The sequence below is a fragment of the Octopus sinensis genome, linkage group LG24, assembly GCF_006345805.1.
Source record: "Octopus sinensis linkage group LG24, ASM634580v1, whole genome shotgun sequence".
Lineage (NCBI taxonomy): Eukaryota > Metazoa > Mollusca > Cephalopoda > Octopoda > Octopodidae > Octopus > Octopus sinensis.
This window is the reverse complement of record NC_043020.1, coordinates 21457822-21477996: the sequence shown is the minus strand read 5'-3', so window position 1 is coordinate 21477996 and position 20175 is coordinate 21457822. Positions and strand designations below refer to the sequence as shown.

The 20175-nt window shown below is 38.8% G+C and overlaps 1 protein-coding gene across 1 annotated transcript in view; it reads right to left on the bottom strand.

Moving 5' to 3' along the window:
• LOC115223932 (double-strand break repair protein MRE11) overlaps positions 1-17864 on the bottom strand; it is a 62053-nt gene extending 44189 nt beyond the window's left edge. The window contains exons 1-3 of the mRNA XM_029794668.2: positions 17704-17864; positions 14509-15553; positions 10918-11014 (exon numbers count right to left, since the gene is read on the bottom strand). Coding sequence (XP_029650528.1) covers positions 10918-11014; positions 14509-15553; positions 17704-17751 — 1190 coding nt within the window. The 5' untranslated portion in view covers positions 17752-17864. The remainder of the gene's footprint in view (positions 1-10917; positions 11015-14508; positions 15554-17703) is intronic.
• Positions 17865-20175: the final 2311 nt, after the last annotated feature.

Below are 20175 nucleotides of genomic sequence, written 5' to 3'. Positions count from 1 at the left end.
CAGAGCTGAGAAAAGTAATAAGGAGGATACAGGAGGCAGTTGAAAAAGCCAGCTTCTATATATGGCTGAAGCGAGAAGACCAAAAATGGCTTGAAAGCCATAACATGCCGACTGGGAAATAGCATCACTAGATGAGGCTGGCTAACACTTAAGCAGCATCGCTGTTTGACAGGTGGGCCAAGGTCGCGATCTCGTTCATAGTGTGCCCTCTTCCTGGTTTGAAGGCTTGTACCACCAAACAGCTGGAACTGAACACAACACTGTTGGAAGGCAGGTTTAGAGAGGGCATGGGCTACAACTTCACGCCCTTCCACTCCATTGATCAGATGAAGCTTAGACAGTGTCACATGACAGTTAGCTGGTGCTGGCGCCTACTGGCAAGTATTTAAAAGAAAAATTGGCAGGATGGTCAGTCGCCAGCCGGCATTCATTAATGCTACATCGAAGAAACCAAAGAACAAAAGAAAAAAGCTGAAAGGAGAAACGCACTCAACACCAGAGCTGAAGACATCTCTGAAAGGAAGTGGGGGCCCACCATGTCGAAAATGGTAGAGGAGTAGGGGTCGAAACTGGACATGGTTCCTCCTGATGATGTCTTTAGCCAGTAGATCATATAAAGGAGCTGTTGAGGTAGCTAACAACGAAACATGCATGGAAATCCCTTATACATATCATCATCATCGTTTAACGTCCACTTTCCATGCTGGCATGGGTTGGACGGTTTGACTGAGGACTGGCGAGCCAGATGGCTGCACCAGGCTCCAATCTGATCTGGCAGAGTTTCTACAGCTGGATGCCCTTCCTAATGCCAACCACTCCAAGAGTATAGTGGGTGCTTTTACATGCCACTGGCACGAGGGCCAGTCAGGCAGTATTGGCAAAGACCATGTTCAAATTGTGTTTTTTACATGCCACCTACACAGGAGCCAGACCAGCAACACTGGCAACAACTTCGCTCAAATGTTGTTTTTCACGTGCCACCAGCATAAGTGCCATTACGGCGACACTGGTAACGATCACGCTCGAATGATGCCTTTTACGTGCTACCGGCACAGGAGCTAAGTAATAATAGCAATAATCCTTGGATGGAATCTATAAATATTTTAATGCATTGCTATGCACATTTCACCAAATCACATCACTTCAGAGCACAGTCCGTATTCCTGGGATGATTAGTGTAGTCTGTAGTATCCATGGGTATCAGGAAGATCATCTTCATGGAATAGGAGCTTTATTTGCATATTCAAAACGTTTCCCATAAACAAATTTAAAAGATTTATACATATATATATATCAATATATATAAAAGTGAAGTTGTGTGAGTGTCTGTCTCCTACGATTTAGATTCCTAACTACTCCCACATTTTGCGGTGCAGTTTAACCAAATTCGGGTATCTTATAGTCGTGATTAATATCGAGCCCGTCTGGGTATTAACGCGCATCTACGATGAGTCTACGATTTTAAAAATAATTTAACGTCATTTTTTACCATTTCTTCCAATTTTTTCGATGGCGGCGGAGTTGGCGTCCATGCTCACACCTGCATCTGTGTTGCTTCTCCCCCTTCTTCCCTCCCTCGTAAAGTGTGACTGCGCATGCGCAGTCACACTTTCGCGCATGCGTAGTCACACGTTTGCGCATCCACACGTTCGCGCATGCGCATTCACACTTTCGTGCATGCGCAGTCACATTCGCGCTTGCGCATTCACACGTTTGCGTACGCGCAGTCACGCTTTCACGCATGCGCAGTCACACGTTCACACATGCGCACGCACACTTTCGCGCATGTGCAGTCACACGTTCGCGCGTGCGCACGCACACGTTCGCGCATGCAGTCACACGTTCGCGCATGCGCAGTCACACATTCGCGCATGCGCAGTCACACATTCGCGCATGCGCAGTCATACATTCGTGCATGCACACTCACACGTTCGCGCATGCGCAGTCGCACTTTTGTGCATGCGCAGTTGCACTTTCGCGCATGCAGTCACACTTTTGTGCAGGCACACGCACATATATGTGCGCATATAGCATAAGACCATATATATATCTATATATATAAAACTGTAGTTGTGTGAGTGTCTGTCTCCTACAATTTAGATTCCTAACTACTCCCACATTTTGCGGTGCAGTTTAACCAAATTCGGGTATCTTATAGTTGTGATTCATATCGAGCCCATCTGAGTATTAGCGCGCGTCTACGATGAGTCTACGATTTTAAAAATAATTTAACATCATTTTTTATTCCATTTTAATGCATAATTTTTCGTGTGTCGATGGCGGCGGAGTTGGCGTCCATAGTCACACCTGCACCTGTTTGCTTCTCCCCCTTCTTCCCTCCCTCGTGAGGCTGTGGGGAAGGGAGTGTAAGGAAATCAATGTCGTAAAGCGTTGTCAAGGAGACCAGCGTTCTTTTAGAACAACGACTTCATGGCTTGAAGACACCAAAACAGAAATGGCTAAGAAAGCCCGAATTGGCATCTATAAGGGAAGTAACTCTCTAAAAATGCTTATATAGTTATTTCCCTTACAAACCCGAGCAACGCCGGGCGTTACTGCTAGTCTATATATATAAAAGTGAGGTTGTGTGAGTGTCTGTCTCCTACGATTTAGATTCCTAACTACTCCCACATTTTGCGGTGCAGTTTAACCAAATTCAGGTATCTTATAGTCGTGATTCATATCGAGCCCGTCTGGGTATTAACGCGCGCCTACGATGAGTCTACGATTTAAAAAAATAATTTACCATAATTTTTTTCCATTTTAACGCATATTTTTTCGTGTGTTGATGGCGGCGGAGTTGGCGTCCATGCTCACACCTGCACCTGTGTTACTTCTCCCCCTTCTTCCCTCCCTCGTGAAGCTGTGGGGAAGGGAGTGTAAGGAAATCAACGTCGTAAAGCGTTGTCAAGGAGACCAGCGTTCTTTTAGAACAACGACTTCATGGCTTGAAGTCGCCAAAACAGAAATCGCTAAAAAAGCTGAAACAGATCCACAAAAACGGCAAAAACCGCCACACAGGGCAGGTTTCCTGTGCAAACAATTTGCACAACCGAATGTTTTAGTTGTTGCACAAATCTTTATATATAAAAGTGAAGTTGTGTGTCTGTCTCCTACGATTTAGATTCCTAACTACTCCCACATTTTGCGGTGCAGTTATAGTCGTGATTCATATCGAGCCCTTCTGGGTATTAGCACGCGTCTACGATGAGTCTACGATTTTAAAAATAATTTACCATCATTTTTTTCCATTTTAATGCATTTTTTTTGCTATTATATAAGGGAAGTAACTCTCTAAAAATGTCTACGATGAGTTAACGATTTAAAAAAAATTTACTATAATTTTTTTCCATTTTTAATGCATTTTTTTGACTATAACTCTCTAAAAATGCTTTATAGTTATTTCCCTTACAAACCCGAGCAACACTGGGCGATACTGCTAGTATATATATATAAGGTGTTTGGGCCAAATTTGACAGTTTGCATAAAAGCAGTATCTCACCCCAAAAACAGTATCTCACCCAAAAATATAAGTATTTTTTTAATAAATCAAAAAATATCAGCCAGATTATGGCTGGAAGATAACAGTTTACTCTAAATAACCACCCTCAGTTACCACCATGGCCTCAAAACCGCTCTGGAACCTGCATGCATTCTTTACTATGTTCTTTGAGAGATCTTTAAACACCTTGATCTTGGCCACTGGCTCAGCTTTGGTGTTGCTGGTAGAGTGGTTGGTGTCTTTCTCAATTGTCTCACACATAGTAATCAATAGGGTTACAATCAGGTGAATTAGAAGTCCAGAAACTAGGGCTGTGAAGTCATAGAAATCCTCTGACAACTACTTCTGACTCTTTCCAGAGATACAACAATGAGTTGAATCTGCTACCACACATATGGCCTTCCAGCAGCAACCCGCTCTAACCAGGGAGTTACCGTAGTCTCCAGCAGCTTCACATTACTATGTGTTCAAAGATGTGGGGGTGGCATTGCATCACTTTCACTGAAGACAAACCCAAAGACCAGTACAGTTTGGGAGAACTTGGTTTTCAAGTTACCTGTTGTTCTGGATGTTGTGAAACTGGTCCTAGCAGAAGTTGTTTTCATCTGAGAAGAACAAGATCATCCCTGGCTCACCAGCATGTCTAAGCTTCTTTGCTTTTGTCAAGTGGTTCTCCTTCGCCTTAGCTGTCAGAATTTGTCCCTTGCACCTCTTGTATGAGTGGTAGCAAAGGATCTCATTCAGGGCCAACTTCACAGTGGTGACTAACATCCATCTCTCTCACCAAAGCCCAGATTCCCTTGCTTAGATCTTCCATCATCTTCTCCTGCAGTTGTTGGATGAATTCTGGTGTGTGGACACAGTAAGAATGATTATTGTATCCCATCCTACTGGTCACTGCAATTGCCCATGTCACATCTTACAACTTTACAGTGTTCACAGAGCATTGAGCAGTAGTCATGATATCAGCATTCTGATACCTTGTGTGAATCGTCATGATACAGGTTTAAGTGTTTTCAAATATTCAGATGGCTTCCTGTCCTTCATGTCAGCTACCTTTTTTTTTAACTACAACTTTAAACTTTATGCACACCAACACTCTTGACTGTTCCCTAATATATTAAGTTGATTCTGAGAAAAGGAAACATAAAAATTGTCATTAACCCAAACAACTTGCACACACACATATATACACATACACATTTGAACTTCATAAGCCAGAGCAGAGACAACCTCTATAGTGCTAGTGGCACAAAAGTCTGTAAGGTAGTTGGTAATAGGAAGAGCATCCAACCTGTAAAACAATGCCTAACTCATAAAATACTCCAACTCAATAATAAACTCTAAATGTGTATAAAGGATTAACATGTGTGCTAGCACTATGCAGTCTTAGGGTGGCCAGATTGAAACATCTAAACCAAATACAAAAATCCTTCGGCTGTCATTAAGCAATCACACATTCCCTTTCAATTGCAAGAAAAATGCTTTAAACATCAGTCTCTAAATCATCATTATTTAATGTCTGTTTTCCATGCTAGCACAGGTTGTATAGTTTGACTGAAAACTGGCAAGCTGCACCAGGTTCCAATTTGATTTGGCATGATTTCTACAGCTGGATGCCATTCCTAATGCCAACCACTCCAAGAGTATAGTGGATGCTTTTCTAGCCACTATGTGAAGAATACCAATACAAATTCTTCTTGATAAGTAACAAGGCTAATTTAGGTGAAGTATTCTGTTGGCTAAAAGTGTGTCTATAGTATCCAGAGTTCTACAACAGGATAACTAAGCTTAGACAAGTAGGCAAAGCAAGTGTCTGTTATCTCTGCCTATGACCCACAAACAAGTTTTCCTGATGAACAAAAGACTTGCTTTTATGACACTCCTACACACCACTATGCTAACAGATGATAGCAACATCATTATCTTGTCTAGTGACTTCAATGGACATGTCAAGTAACATCATGATGGCTATCCTGGAGTACATTACATGGTTGTAGATATGGTTCTAGAGGTCCTTAGAGTTAATCTAGTAAAAACTGAAGTCTTAGTAAGTAGGAAAGCAGACAAATCCCAAATCCCTTCAGGTAGATGGCCCTGCTCAATCTGTAGAAAAGGTGAATGTAGAAACTCCATATGATGTACCCGGTGTAAGCTATGGACTTATAAGAGGTGCAGCAATATCAGAGGAAGGTTAACAGGGAAAATAGTTTTTGTAGGTGGAAGGTGCACAGATACAATAAACACTAAAAGTGTACAGAAAATAAACTCCATCCAATGCTAGCGGGGGAAAACTAGAAATAGTTGATAGCTTCTGTTATCTAGGTGACCAAGTCAGTAACGGAGGTGGATGCTTCAGGAATGTAGCTGCTAGAATAAGAATAGAATGGACAAAGTTCAGAGAGCTCCTACTTCTGTTGGTAACAAAAGGCCTCGCCCTCAGAGTGAAAGACAGATTGTATGATGCCTGTGTGTGAACAGCCATGCTACATGGCAGTGAAACATGGGCTGTGACTGCCAAGGATATGCGTAAGCTTGAAAGAAATGAAGCTAGTATGCCTCACTGAATGCGTAACGTCAGTATGCATGTACAACAGAGTGCTGAGTGCCTTGAGAGAAAAGTTAGGCATAAGAAACATCAGATGTGGTGCACAAGAGAGACGACTGCACTGGTATGGTTATGTGATGTCTATGAATGAGAACAGCTGTGTAAAAAAAGTGCTGATATCTAGATCCATGAAAGACATGAGACGGAGTGGTGAAGCATGATCTTCAAACGTTGGGCCTCACGGAAGTGATAAGTGACCGAGACCTTCGGCAAGATGTTTCCCAAAGACTTGTCAAGCCAAGTGAAGTCATAGTTGTGGCCAATGCCAGTGTCACATAACTGGCACATAAAAAGTATCCATTACACTCTTGGAGTGGTCAGTGTTAGGAAAGGCTCCCAGCCATAGAAACCAGGCCAAATCGGATTGGGACCTGGTGCGGCTCTCCAGCTTACCAGTTTCAGTCAAACCATCTAACCCATGCCAGCATGAAAAGCAGATGATGATGATGAAATGTGGAGGGACCAAGGTTTCCGGTGTTCAATGATCCAAATGAAGTAACTATTTGCAACACAAATTTCAGAAAACCAGCCAACTACTTGATCACCTTCCAATCAGGTGAATATGCAAACCAGACAGATTTCATTCTCACTCGGAATTGGGATAGGCAAAATGGTTGTAAATATCAAGTGCCTTCAAGATGAAGACTGTACCACCCAACACAGGCTTAGTGACCTCAGAATAAAATTTATACATATTAATCCTTTCGTTACTATATTTCTGACCAAATTACACCCCTTATGTGTTTCAATTAATTCCTAACGTAATCATAAATTTAGTCTGGTTTCATTAAACAACTATAACTTTTTTATTTATCGATATATTAATCTGATTTTTGGAAGATAATTTAATGAAATATTCTCAACCAATTCTATACTATAATTTTTGTCACAAAGTGACTCTAATTGCAGGTAGATACAGGTAAATTCCACAAAATATAAAATTATTAAAATTTTGTTCAAACATCGCTATAGAAAATGGGTTATTAGCTAATATTCAATTGGGTATACAACAAAATTTTATGATAGAATTTGTTATTCTGGGTAACTTTCTGATACCCATAATAATATTTATGGCAAAATAGTCTTAATTTCATTTAAGGTTGTGGGAAACCACAAACTATCGTTTCTTTCGCTTTGTTTACGTTTAGCGTAACGGTTCGTTTCTGCCGTAATGATTTCAAATAGGCTCATTCGAAAAAGTAAATAGAAATAGTCTAAGGCTTTACCCTTCTGGGAAAGTCTGTGGCTTGGTCCAGTTTCTTCAGAAAAATCACCGAAAGAAACAGTTTTTAAATTTTCACTCCATTCAGGTGCCAATTCGTTTTCTTTATCGCTATCGGAGATCTCAGATTCACTGTTTTCACTTTCGGAAAATGAAACATCAGATTCATTATCAAATACCACATGCTTTTTTTTTTCAGTCATAGAGTTAGATTTATGAAGGTCTTCAGTAGAAAATCCTTCGAATTCTGACTCGCTGCTTGATATAATGAAATTCGCATCCATTTTTTGTCAGAATTACAAATTTTGAAAACACAATAGGAACAAATTTCGGAAAAAAATCTCCCAAAATTCACGGAATTAAAATTACACTTCGATTATTGTACAAAACTGTAGTTGAACTGTTTACGAAGTATAATACGTGTTTTCACGAATGTACTGAAGAGATTTGCTCTGATATTCTCATTTAAATATGAATAGGTAAATTCGGGCAGCTTTGGGCGGTTTGGTCTCATAAACCAAAATTTTTTTCGGGCGGCTTTGGGCGGTTTGGTAACGAAAGGGTTAAGAGATAAAAGTCAGTCTGGAGAAGGAATGTGTAGAAGGTGCCCCAGCCTCACTGTGAGATTGTTGAATGTGGAAAATGCATAGAAGAGAATTTTCCTGAAGTTTGCCCAACTAAGGGACCAGCAATGATGGTAGATAGCTACATGGTCAAAATAGCTATTAAAGATATGAAGTTAAGGATGATAGCTGGTCCATCTGGTATGGTGGATGAGATGCTAAAAATATCTGGTGAAATAGGACTGAAGATAACTACCCATATACAACCCAGTTACACAGGGAGATCATACCTAATAACTGGCACAACAGTATAGTCATCAACTGTTACAAGCACAAAAGAGATGCTCTAGAAAGAAGCAACTACAAAGGAATCAAACTGATGGACCAAGTTGTGAAAATAACAGAGTTTAGCACAATTGATTTGGAAAAGAATCCACTTAAATGAGATGCAGTTCCAGTTTGTCCCAAGTACCACTGATACTCTTTTCCATAGTGGGAGAACTGCAAAGGAAGTTTCTAACCAAGCTTCATTATCAAAAGCCTTTGACAGAGCACTAAGATCTCAAGTCTGGAGGTTACTCAGAAAATTAAGAGTTGAAGAATGGCTGGTGAGAGTTGTGCAAGCCACATACAGAGATGCAGTCAGCTAAGTGAGAGCTGGAGAATTTAGAGAGCAAAAGGTTGCCAAACATGTTTATGGACTAACATCAAAGCACGGACAGGAAACAACAACTTGGGAGATTGTATGTATACTATACATGCAGCAGAAGAAAGTGGAAAGTCTTAGCAAGCTGACCCCTGGATACAGGGAGGTCACCTGGCTAATAGTTGATGATGTATGTACTGTTAAAATTGCGTAGTATTACTAGGTGGCATCAGTGACACCCTTATGGCAAATAGAGAACTACTACTATTGTTATTGTTATTATATAACTAGTGGGACCCATTTCTGAAAAGTTCATCCGAAAAAATCTGAAAGAGTAGCCTGTGTTGTGTCTGTATAGAAAGATAGTTGCTCATCTGCTACTCATTGAAAAGTGAAAGAAACTGGAATACGATGATTACTTAATGCAATTTATATATACATTTTATATACTTTATGCACAATTTTATAGACTTAATACACAGGACTCATAAAATAAATATTCACTCATAATTTTCCATTTTCCCATAAACAAAAAAACAAAATATCCTGTACATATAGTACAACCTTAAGTTAAATTGCATATATCTGTCATGTAAATAAGCGTGAATATTTCACAGAATTGAACTCATGTGCATACCTTAAGTGAGAGGTGAGATATAAAAAACTTGGTTCAATTTTTAAAAAAATACTTTTCACTATCCAATCATTACCACCACTACCATCTCACTCAGCCTTTCTTTAACCTCCCCATCAGAACATCACCCCTCTGCAAAAATTATTACGTTCCCCCTACCTCACATCATGGAGGTTTCTCTCTCTCTTCTTCTTTCTCCCTCTTTCTGTTTCACTCTTTGCCCTATATTCTTTTTTTCTCCACTCTTTCCCTTCAGCTAATCACATGAAAACATTACAACTACATCCCCTCTATCTCATGTCATGGACGCTTCTCTCTCCCACCTTTTCTCTAATCATGTGAAAACATCACCAACGGAATAAGTAACATAAGTAAAGCAGAATAATAAGGTTATTATTGAATACTTCACAACATTTCTTCAAGCTTTATGTTCTAAGTTCAAATTCCACTAAGGTCAATTTTGTCTTTCATCTTTTCAGGGTCAATAAAATAAGTACCAGTAAGACACTGGGTTGATGTAATCAACTAGCACCCTCCCACAAAATTTAAGGCCTTGTGTCTATAGTAGAAAGAATTATTATACACCAAAGTTGTTTTTGCATCTTATCTTTCCAGGGTTGATAAAATAGTCAACTCCTTTCCTCCCACCAAATTTCTGGTCTGTGCCTATGTTAGAAAGAATTATTATAAGAAAGTTCTACACTGATGTTGTCAATAAAGAGAAATCTCATTGACTTTTCTGAGCTGATACTGAGAAGTAACCACCACAGGACTTATAAAAACTGTTATTATTTAGAGGCAGGTCAGCTCTAGTCAAACAGACCCTTTTAAACATTCCAGTTATGACCATACTCTTTTTTTTTTTCCAGTTATAATGTATTTAGGACTACTTTACTCAATGGATCTTTTTTTAAGTCGATAGTGTATGGTGAAGTAAATTTAGCTGCTATGTGTCACATAGTGTTTCTGCTGTTTGTCATTACAACTTTTGAATAGCAGAGATAAATTATCAAAACAGCCTAAACGAAAGAAATTATTAGTGCTACTATTTTTCCACAGATTTAGTTTTGGTCGAGTCACATTCATCATCATCATCATCATCATTTAACATTCTTTTTCCATGCTGAACAGGTTGACACGATCTGTGTATACTGGGTGTTTTTGACACTGGAACTAGTGAGGTCACAACAAGTTAAGGTGCAACAACACATGAAAGAACAGAAAAAAGAAAAAAATCCTACCACATTAAAAAGGGGTGAGGTAAGTATTTAAGAGGAGGATGTGGCTTTATGCCAAGTGCTGAGAAATAGTTAAGAAGTCTGTTTTGCAATTATATGGTTCAGAGTTTCATTCAACTGCAGAACATCTTCAGCAGGTCTTGAAACTTGGTTTCGAGTTGACCAAAACAATCTGAGTTGAATTTAGTCATTGGAAAATTGTGTGGAATCCTTCCATAAGGACTGTCCCTATTGGGCAGGGGAACAATTGGGGAACTTAATTCATTGCTCAGTTTCACACTATCACCTGGCACTTCAGTCTTTTTAATGTAATTTTCTCAGTTGCAAGTAATTAGGACAGGTCTATGGTCAATGAATAACTTGATTCCTTCCTTAAACTTATGCCAATACCACTGAAAAAGTTATGGATGCTATCCTCTTCTGATTAAGTTATTAAAAAATAAAAAAAAATATAAAGGCATTGCAAGTGAGAAGTGACAAATTTTTTAAAAGTTAAAAACCTACCGAAATGAAGAAAATGGTTCATAACCTCCACTGTAATCAACACGTAGACGAATAAGAGGTTTCTTTGGTTGTTTAGCATGTCCTGTGTGTGAGGATTCTGGAGGAAATAGAAGTAAATACACAAGATGTTAAGAGGAAAACATTGTGAGTTTTCACAAATGTAAAAAGTGAATTTAAGAAAAAAATAAATGAAAATTATAATGGTTGTTATTGGCAGAATCATTGACAAAATACTTTGTGGCATTTAGTTACAGCTCTTCATACTTGCATGATCAAATTTGCCTTTCAACCTTCTGAGATCAATAAAATACCAATCAAATGTTTGGGGGCCAATGTAATTTACTCATCTCCTTCCCCTAAAAAGTTGTTGGTCTTGTGCCTAAATTATTATTATTTTAGAGCTGTGGATTTGTGGAATCATTAGAGTATCATTCTTCCAGTGTTGATAAAATAAAATACTAGCAAAGTAGTGAGGTATAATTTGATGTATACTTCAAAAAGTTTGGGGCATTGTGCCCATGCTAGAAACCAACAATAAGCTGGCTGTTAGTGCATCAGGCAAAATGCTAACTGGTATTTACATTTCTGGCTCTTTATATTTCTTCCACCTTTACATACTGAATTTAAATGCTGCTGAAGTTAACGACATCAACCCTTTCAAGGTTAGGTTGATAAAATAAGAACCAGATGAGTACTGGGGGTCAATGCAATCAACTAGTCCTTTTCCCCTAAATTTCAGACCTTGTTCTTTTTTTGGAAAGAATTATTAAGTGAAGGAGCAGTGCATGCCATCTAAGTGACACTGGGGTAAAATATACAAAGCCCAGTATACCCATAATGACTACCCATCTGATAAGGGTACACTATGACAAGATAAACAGTGCATGACCTTGCAGGTGAGGCCCAGTTAGAATTTTCTTCAGGTTGAGTAGCCCATCCTGCTCAAAAGGTCCCTGAATAAGGGTTGTTTAAGGGTGATAAACAAAACACCCATGTTTCCAGAGGTGAATTATTCAAACCCTAAAGAATCCCTCTCAACACATGGCTATGATGCTCCCCCACTACTTTTGCTTGTGATCAGAGATATCGTCAGCCACTAAGGGACATGCTCAACTGGTTATGGTCAAACAACTGACAAGCAAATCTGTGGTATTATGCAGAATATTTGCTGTAGCCCATCTTTTATACTAAGACATGATCATAAAATGTACATGATAACACTTCCAATCAGCTAAGATCAGAAGCCATGAGAGCCACTGCATCAGGGCATTTCATTATTATTATCATTACTATTATCATTATCAAGATGCTGTATTAGAATTGTTAAAGCATTGGAAATTGCCTTGAGATATTTGTCCAAGCTCTTTACATTGAGTTCAATTCCTACTGAAGTTACTTTGTCTTTCATCCTGATAGGTCAATAAAATAAAGTAGCAGTCAAGCAAGAGAGCGGGGGTGATTTAATCAAATAAATACATTCCCCCAAAATTATTGGGCTTGTGTCTGAATTAGAAATTATAAAGGAGTAGTCAAAATAATAAAATACCAGCAAAGTACTGAGGCTGTTGCCCCTAATTTAAAATCAGTTATTTTAGATTGGCAGAATCATTACAATGTAAGACAAAATGCCTTGTGGTATTTGTTCTTGTTCTTTATATCCCAAGTTCAAATCGCACTAAAGTTAACACTGTCTTTTCTCTTTCTGAGGTCAATTAAATACCAGTGAAGTACTTGGATCAACATAACAGGTTGTAGCATACTCACAAATCTGCAACCTTGAGCATATATTAAAAATAATTATTATTGATTAGTAGAATTATGTCAGAGTGCCTTTTTATATTTAGTTACGTCTCTTTGCATTTTGAGTTCAAATCCTGCCCAAGTCAACTTAGCCTTTCATCCTTTCAAGGTGCAAAAATAAAAATACTATTCAAGTAGTAGAGTTGATGGTATCAATTCATCCCTCCCCTCAAAATTCTTGACCTTGTATCTAGATCACAAACAATTATCATAATCATCATTATTTTTACTTCCACTTTTCCATACTTACATGAGTCAAACAAAATTTGTCAAGTCAGATTTCTTTTGGCTGGATGTTCTTCCTGTCACCAACCCTTATGTTTCTATTCAAAGAAATATTTACCCTAATAATTCTTTGAACACAACCAGCAGACTGGTCAAACAGTTTTCATGGAGAACTACAAATACTTGAAAGACTGTGATGTTAGTTACAATTAGCACATGATATCAAGACAAGAATAAACACACACAGGCATAGACACATATCAGAATCAGCTGAGTGGTTCCTTTGCATGGATGGCATTTATGAGTGAGAAGGTCAGTCTTCTTGTGTAACAAGACAGAAACAGAAACAGCCAAGAAGAGGTTTCTGTCTACCAAATCCACTTACAAGGCATATCAGAAAACATAGTGGAGTGAAGGCATTACTGTAAGATGAAGAGTATCTACATGCCATTAGACACACTAGAAAGAGCAAATGTTTCTCTGTCAAATCACACCCAACTATCTTAAAAAAAGGACACATCGAATGTCCAAGATATGATAAGTATAGTCCAAGACATGATGAGTCTAAAACGGAAAAAAGAAAAAAAGTTGGTCATGGCTGGAAAACTTGCCTAGGTACGACCTAGGTTTCAACAGCAACAAAATGTTTAAACCAATACCAATCCACCAGAGACAACCAATTCTTTGATACATAACTACTTGTTTTAAAGTGATCATATTTAAATTAAAATTTTGCATTGTAATTTTATGTGAAAGCCTTTTGGTTAAATTATTTTCTAAACAATAACTTCATATTTTGTTTTTTAATTCTCATTTAGGAAGGGAATGGTTGAGTCCATGGCCATATCTTTTTCAGGGCCTCTTAGACTTGTGGAGGGAGAGGAGAAAGATATTTAGATTGTCAGAATCTAAAGTGACCTGCTTTGAACATGCTTGCAACAGAATTAACTCCACTAAAAGTACTCATGGCTTAAGTCTCCACTCAAGAACTCAGAATACAAACAAAAGCAACAAATATCACAAGATCTTTTCTCTAAAGCTCAAACAATTCCAGTCTATTCTAGTGAACTGCTACTTTACTTTATCAACTCTTTTGAAATTTAATTGAAACACAGACAGGATGACTGTGTGGCAAAAAGTTTGCTTCCCAACTACATGGCTTAAGATTCTGTCCCACTACATGGCACCTTGGGCAAGTGTATACTACTAAAGCACCAAGCCACCCAAAGTCCACTCCCTCTGTGTGTGTGTGTGTGTGTGTACGTCTGTGCTACTATATCCTTGCCTTGATATCATGTGATAATTGTGAGTGAGTGTCACTATCATGCTAGCGGTGTCCTTCATTTCCAATCTTCCATGTCTGCCCACGGGGAAATATTACCTTACTTGTAAACAGGTGAAGGTTAGTGACAGGAAGTACATCTGCCTCAACAAATTCTAAGCAAACCATGCAAACATGAAAAAGTGGACGTTGAAACAATGACAGTGGTAATGACAACGCTGTCAGACTATTTCAATAGTAACATGGAGTATCACAAAAGGATCAAATAATAAAATGCTACAAACCAGCAAGACGGACATAACTATCAACTTTCTCAGCACAAAAGTCTTCCATTTTCTTTGAGATTTTCAGATCATCTGGTTTCAGATTTGTTTCCATTAGAACAATATCTTCAGTATAAAACTGCCTCACTGTTTCTAAAGGAAGTTTACTTATCTTAAAATTTTTACCATCAATATAAAGAAGAGCAACATGTTTTTGTACAGCTTCAGCTGGACTCAGTGATGTTGCTATAGAGCTGCCAGGTTGACATACATAAAAGTTCTGTACATTATTCCATTCAGGGTCTATTCGGCATTCATGTTCATGGCCCCACACAACAAGATCAATAAAATCATCTAGAAACTGTTCAGGGATATATTTAGTGGCTGAATGCTTGGCACGATTCTGGTGGAGCACACATACATTAAACCAGTCTTCTTTGTCTTCTCTGGGTCGTAGCATGGAGACGTTTTTCTTGAGAAACATGCGATGTAAACGCTCATCTTGAATTGATCCAAGTCCAAATAAGGCTAACTTTGTTCTTCCTTTCTGCAAGAGTAATGGGGACAAAACTATTTTATCAAGAGATGTACATTTGCCAAAGTAGTTAATAAGCCCAATGGTGTGAAACAGATCAAGAGAACAAAGGTTTCCTTGACCTGTAGGGTCATCATGGTTACCATGGATGGAAAATATTGGGTAGGAAATATTGAGATTTGGGTCATCATAGTTCAATGATGGGAAAGTGCAGTGTTCAAAATTCACAGATTGGTCACTAACAAACTCAAATTGTATTGGTTTGTCTCCCATGCAATATTTGCGTAACAGTGCCAGGCAGCCATGTAGGATTGAACGAGATGGTTTGTTTTCATGAAACAAATCTCCTCCAAAAAGTATGAAATCAACATCATTTTGCTTTGCTTTTTCAAGGATCTCTTCAAATGTTACAAGGGAATCATTGCCTCGAACAGAATCATTTTCCATATATCCCAGGTGAATGTCAGAAGCCAACAAAATCTTGAACTGATGTGAATTGTCTTCTGAACCATCTTGAGAGACCATTATTTTCTGAAAATAAATATTAAAAGAAAATGCTTTAATGAATATTTATTTTTCTCTTTTCTCCATCCACTCCTGCAACTGACCCAACAGCACACCAGCTCTCTTTTATCTCCCTGTTTACTCTGTCGTTATTTCTATTCTGCTGCCTTGCACCATCAGGCATCCTCTACTTGTTCCACTCACTCATCACTGCCCCATTCATTCCTAACTACCTTGAAGGTCCACTCTGACACCTCATCACCTCTTATAACACTTTCCAGTTCCATCAGCCTTTTTCCCTCATACTTAATCACTGTTTACTCTTCATTCTCCTAGTATGTTCCCATACCACTTGAGGTCTTGTAGACTTGCAAGCTGCATGGCAACCTCTATGACGATGATCTATCAGCTACAACTTTCATCAGATACAATAACCGGCACACCACACACCTCATTCCAACCTCAGTGACCTAAGTTCTTAAGTAGTCATGATACCATGGTGCCACTGTCCTTCATGAGGGTCCTGACCATAATTTTGGAAGGACAACTATGGTTCATTTTCTCATAGCTCAGTTCCCAGATGATGACTTGGTTGGTAATTCTTTCTTGCTGTCTGCTTAGTCAAATTGAATGACAGATATATTTCCAAGAGTGAATTGGTTCAAATAGTCAAAAATGGATAACAATTTAAAGAGCTCCCTGACATTAGTGTAACATGGCTAGTGATAGGAAGGGCATCCAGCTGTAATAACTATGCCAAAATAGTACAGACACCTTCCTCCAACTTGTCTAGAGGACAGTAACATACGGGATGCTCAAGGCTGGAATGCCTTTGATAAGAGGTATGTTTGATCAAACAATATTAACACTTTTGGTACAATATTTCATCTGAAATGTACTGCCTTTGTTTCAATTTGTTTTGAAAATAACAAAAACCTTAGTAAAATAACTTTATCATTACACTGGATAACAAAAGTTTCGTTTCTCTAAATGTTTTTAGCATTTCACAGGTAATTTTTCCCTCCTGATTTCAAAACTACCCTTGAAAATTGCATAGCATCGATATTTTAGGAGATAATTACAGTTTCCTACAAAATGGGAACAAAATTTAGCTGCGATAGTACTTTAATCAACTTATTCTCATTGTACATTAATAGGAACTAAAAATATTTTGTCCTAACATTTATTTTTAAACTAATGAGAAATGTAAGCAAAACTATGATGAGATTATAAGATTTTACTAGAAATGCAGTGAAGATCATGCTCTCCTACTGTGAGCTCCTAAATCTGTATGCACCAATGACTATAGTCCCCCATCATTGCAGTGTCCTTGGTATCTTTTCTCCATTGTAGCAATATCCTGGTGGAATCTCTCACCATGTTCCTCAGAAGAGTGAAGGGCCACAAGTAGCAGGAGTAGTAAAGATGATACAATTGCTGGGAGGAGGAGAGGACAAGAGGTAGGCATAGTGTATGAAGCGAGGGAGTCACTTTAATGGGTGGAGAATCCAAATATAGCACTTCCAGAACTTAGTTTTGCTGAGGAGAGCAAATCTTTCTGAGAACCTCATATCACCAGAGATCCTGGTCCTTTGTCAACTCATCTGTCAGGCTCAAGGTCCTGAGGTCAGCTTCCACCACTTCGTCCCATGTCTTCTTCCAACCACATTAAGCAAGTAGCACCTTGGTGGAGTTTCAGATCAAGATGCCCATTTTGAGGGGAATGTTTACAATTTTGTTTATTTCTACAACATTTAAAGTGATACGGGTGGAGAGTGCATCATTTTATGAAAAAAATTTGGAAAACTGATTTTTACCTTCTTCCCCTCACCACTACCTCTGGGCACTATGCACTTACTACCATAGGAGCACTTTCAGTAAAAAAAAAGTTTTAAGGGAGACCTGGCTGTTGTTTCTAGAACATCCCTCAACCACCTTCCTTGTTTCTTTGCCATTCTCACATGCATAAATGTTTTTCAATATTTTTCTCCCCATAAACACATTTTATACAGAAGTAACACACAAGTGGTCCATTGCTGGGATATAGGCACAAAAGAAATTTGTAATTTAAACTTTTCAGCCCTACTCTAAACCAAGCAAGGCCATGTATATGGTTATTAGGAAAAATATTTACTAACAAAAAAGTAGGCTATTAAAATAAGTTATCATTTACATACCTGTTTCTTAAATCTCAGCAATGCTGGATAAATCTCAGCAATGACCATCTCAGGTTTTCTAGTATTTTTAAATTATAGACACAGGCATAGCTGTGGTAAGAAGCTTGCTTCCCAACTACATAGTTCTGGGTTCAATCCCACTGTGTGACACCTTGGGTAAATTTCTACTATAGCTTTAGGCCGACCAAGTGTGTTTGGTAAACGGAAACTGGAAAAACATGTATATGTAAATATGTGTGTGTGTAATTGTCTCCACTACCACTTGACAACCAGTGTTGGTGTGTTTACATCCCCGTACTTTAGTGGTTTGGCAAAAGAGACCGAAAGAATAAGTACCAGGTTTAAAAATGTCAGTTTTGGGCAGTGGCGGTTCGTGTATAGGCACTGTGGAACTGCAGCTTCCACTCAATATGAGTCCTTTTTCCTTAATTCTTTCTTTATAGTTGTACATTATATAATCCTTAAGCTTTATGTCAGTAGCCATCCCCTAGTTTATGACAAAAATTTTTTTAAATCCTTGTATAGAACTGTGCACTTTACAGTTCCAGCGATGCAGTGTTTAGCTGTTGTGCGCATGCTTACATGTCCAAGATAGGAAGATTCATGCTAGGGAGAGAGAGCACTGTGGTTCACATAGTGCTGACCCTGGTGTATTGGTAAAAGGTAGTATTTCTTTTTGACTGTGTGTTGTGCTTAAAAATGTGTTTATATTCTTGAATGTGATAAAGTGTAGAATTAGATTATTATTCTGCTTCAAGCTAGTGTTGCTGCCAGGATTTGAAAAATAGGGCAGATTCAACCCCATTTATTTTGTGATTTGGGGGAATATTTGAAAAACAAGGGGGAATTCGCAGCAGTGTTCAGTGAACAAATTAAACATACTACCTGGCAGTGGCTAAAACATGAACCAATCAAATTTATGTATAAATTTTCTTTTTATGTTTGTTTTTTTTTACACAATATTAAAACAATGGTTAAAAATTTTCTGAAGCAGCACCCCCACTAATTTTATCTGAGCCACCACTAGTGCTGGGGTCAATTCATTCGACTAAAAAATTCTTCAAGGCGATGCTTCAGCATGGCCACAGTCTAATGACTGAAACAAGTAAAACAAAAGATAAAAAGAAACAATGAGGAGGAGGAGTAGGGTTCAAAAGTCACATATTTTCAAAATTTTTCTTTAAATAGCATATGTCTATGGAGAAAAAAAAAATTCTTGTAAAAAGCACCATTTGCGTGTGGTTGATGCCAGTACCATTTGATTGGTCCCGTGCTGGTGGCATGTAAAAAGCACCATTCGAGTGTGATTGTTGCCAGTGCCACCTGACAGGCTTCTTTGCCGTTGGCACATAAAAAGCACCATTTGAGCATAGTCGATGTCAGTTCTAGCTGACTGGTCCCATGCTGGTAGCACATAAAAAGCACCATTCAAGCATGATCGTTGCCAGTGCCGCTTGAGTGTCTCCCATGCCAGTGGCACATAAAAAACACCATTCAAGCATGGCCAACGCCAGTACTACCTGACTGACCCTCGTGCTGGTGGCACATAAAAAGCACCCACTACTCTCTCAGAGTGGTTGGCATTAGGAAGGGCATCCTGCTGTAGAAACATTGCCAGATCGGATTGGAGCCTGCTGCAGCCTTCTGGCTCGCCAGCCCTCAGTCAAGCCGTCCAACCCATGTCAGCATGGAAAGCAGACGTTAAACGATGATGATGATGACTCTAGGCACAAGGTCCAAGATTTGGGGGCAGGGGGCCAGTCGATTAGATCGACCCCAGTAAGCAACTACTACTTCATTTATCGACCCCGAAAGGATGAAAGGCAAAGTCGACCTCGGTGGAATTTGAACTCAGAACATAAAGACAGACGAAATAAAACTAAGCATTTTGCCCGGCGAGCTAACGTTTGTGCCAGTTCGCCGCCTAATGGAGAGAAAAATATTGAAAAACATCAATACATGTTTAAGTGACAGAGAAACGAAGGTGGTCGTGGGATGTGCTAGAAACAACAGCCGAATCTCCCTTAAATCACACACTTTTTCGTCTGAAAATAGTTTTTATTTTATTTTTTGCTGAAAAGGCTCTCCCATGAATTTTAAGAGCGTAGTGCGAAAAACATTGGCCAAAATCGGTATGGAGGAGGAAACGAGAAAGTGAAAAGAAAAAAATTATAGAAAATTGTTTTCATAAAAAGATGCCCCCTCCCCAAGGCCGTGGTAGAAAAAATTTAGTTGGAAAGATCCCGGTCTAAATGGAGAAAATCTAACTTATGTGGGCCTCCTGATCCAAAACTCCGCCAGCCACTTCTTTAAAGAGCTGATTGCTCAGCTAGTACTTATTTTATCGACCCCGAAAAGGGTGGAAGGCAAAGTCGACCTCGGTGGAATTTGAATTCAAAACGTAAAGATGGACGAAATGCCGCTGAACATTTTGCCTGACGCGATAACGATTCTGCCAGTATGCCGCCTTAT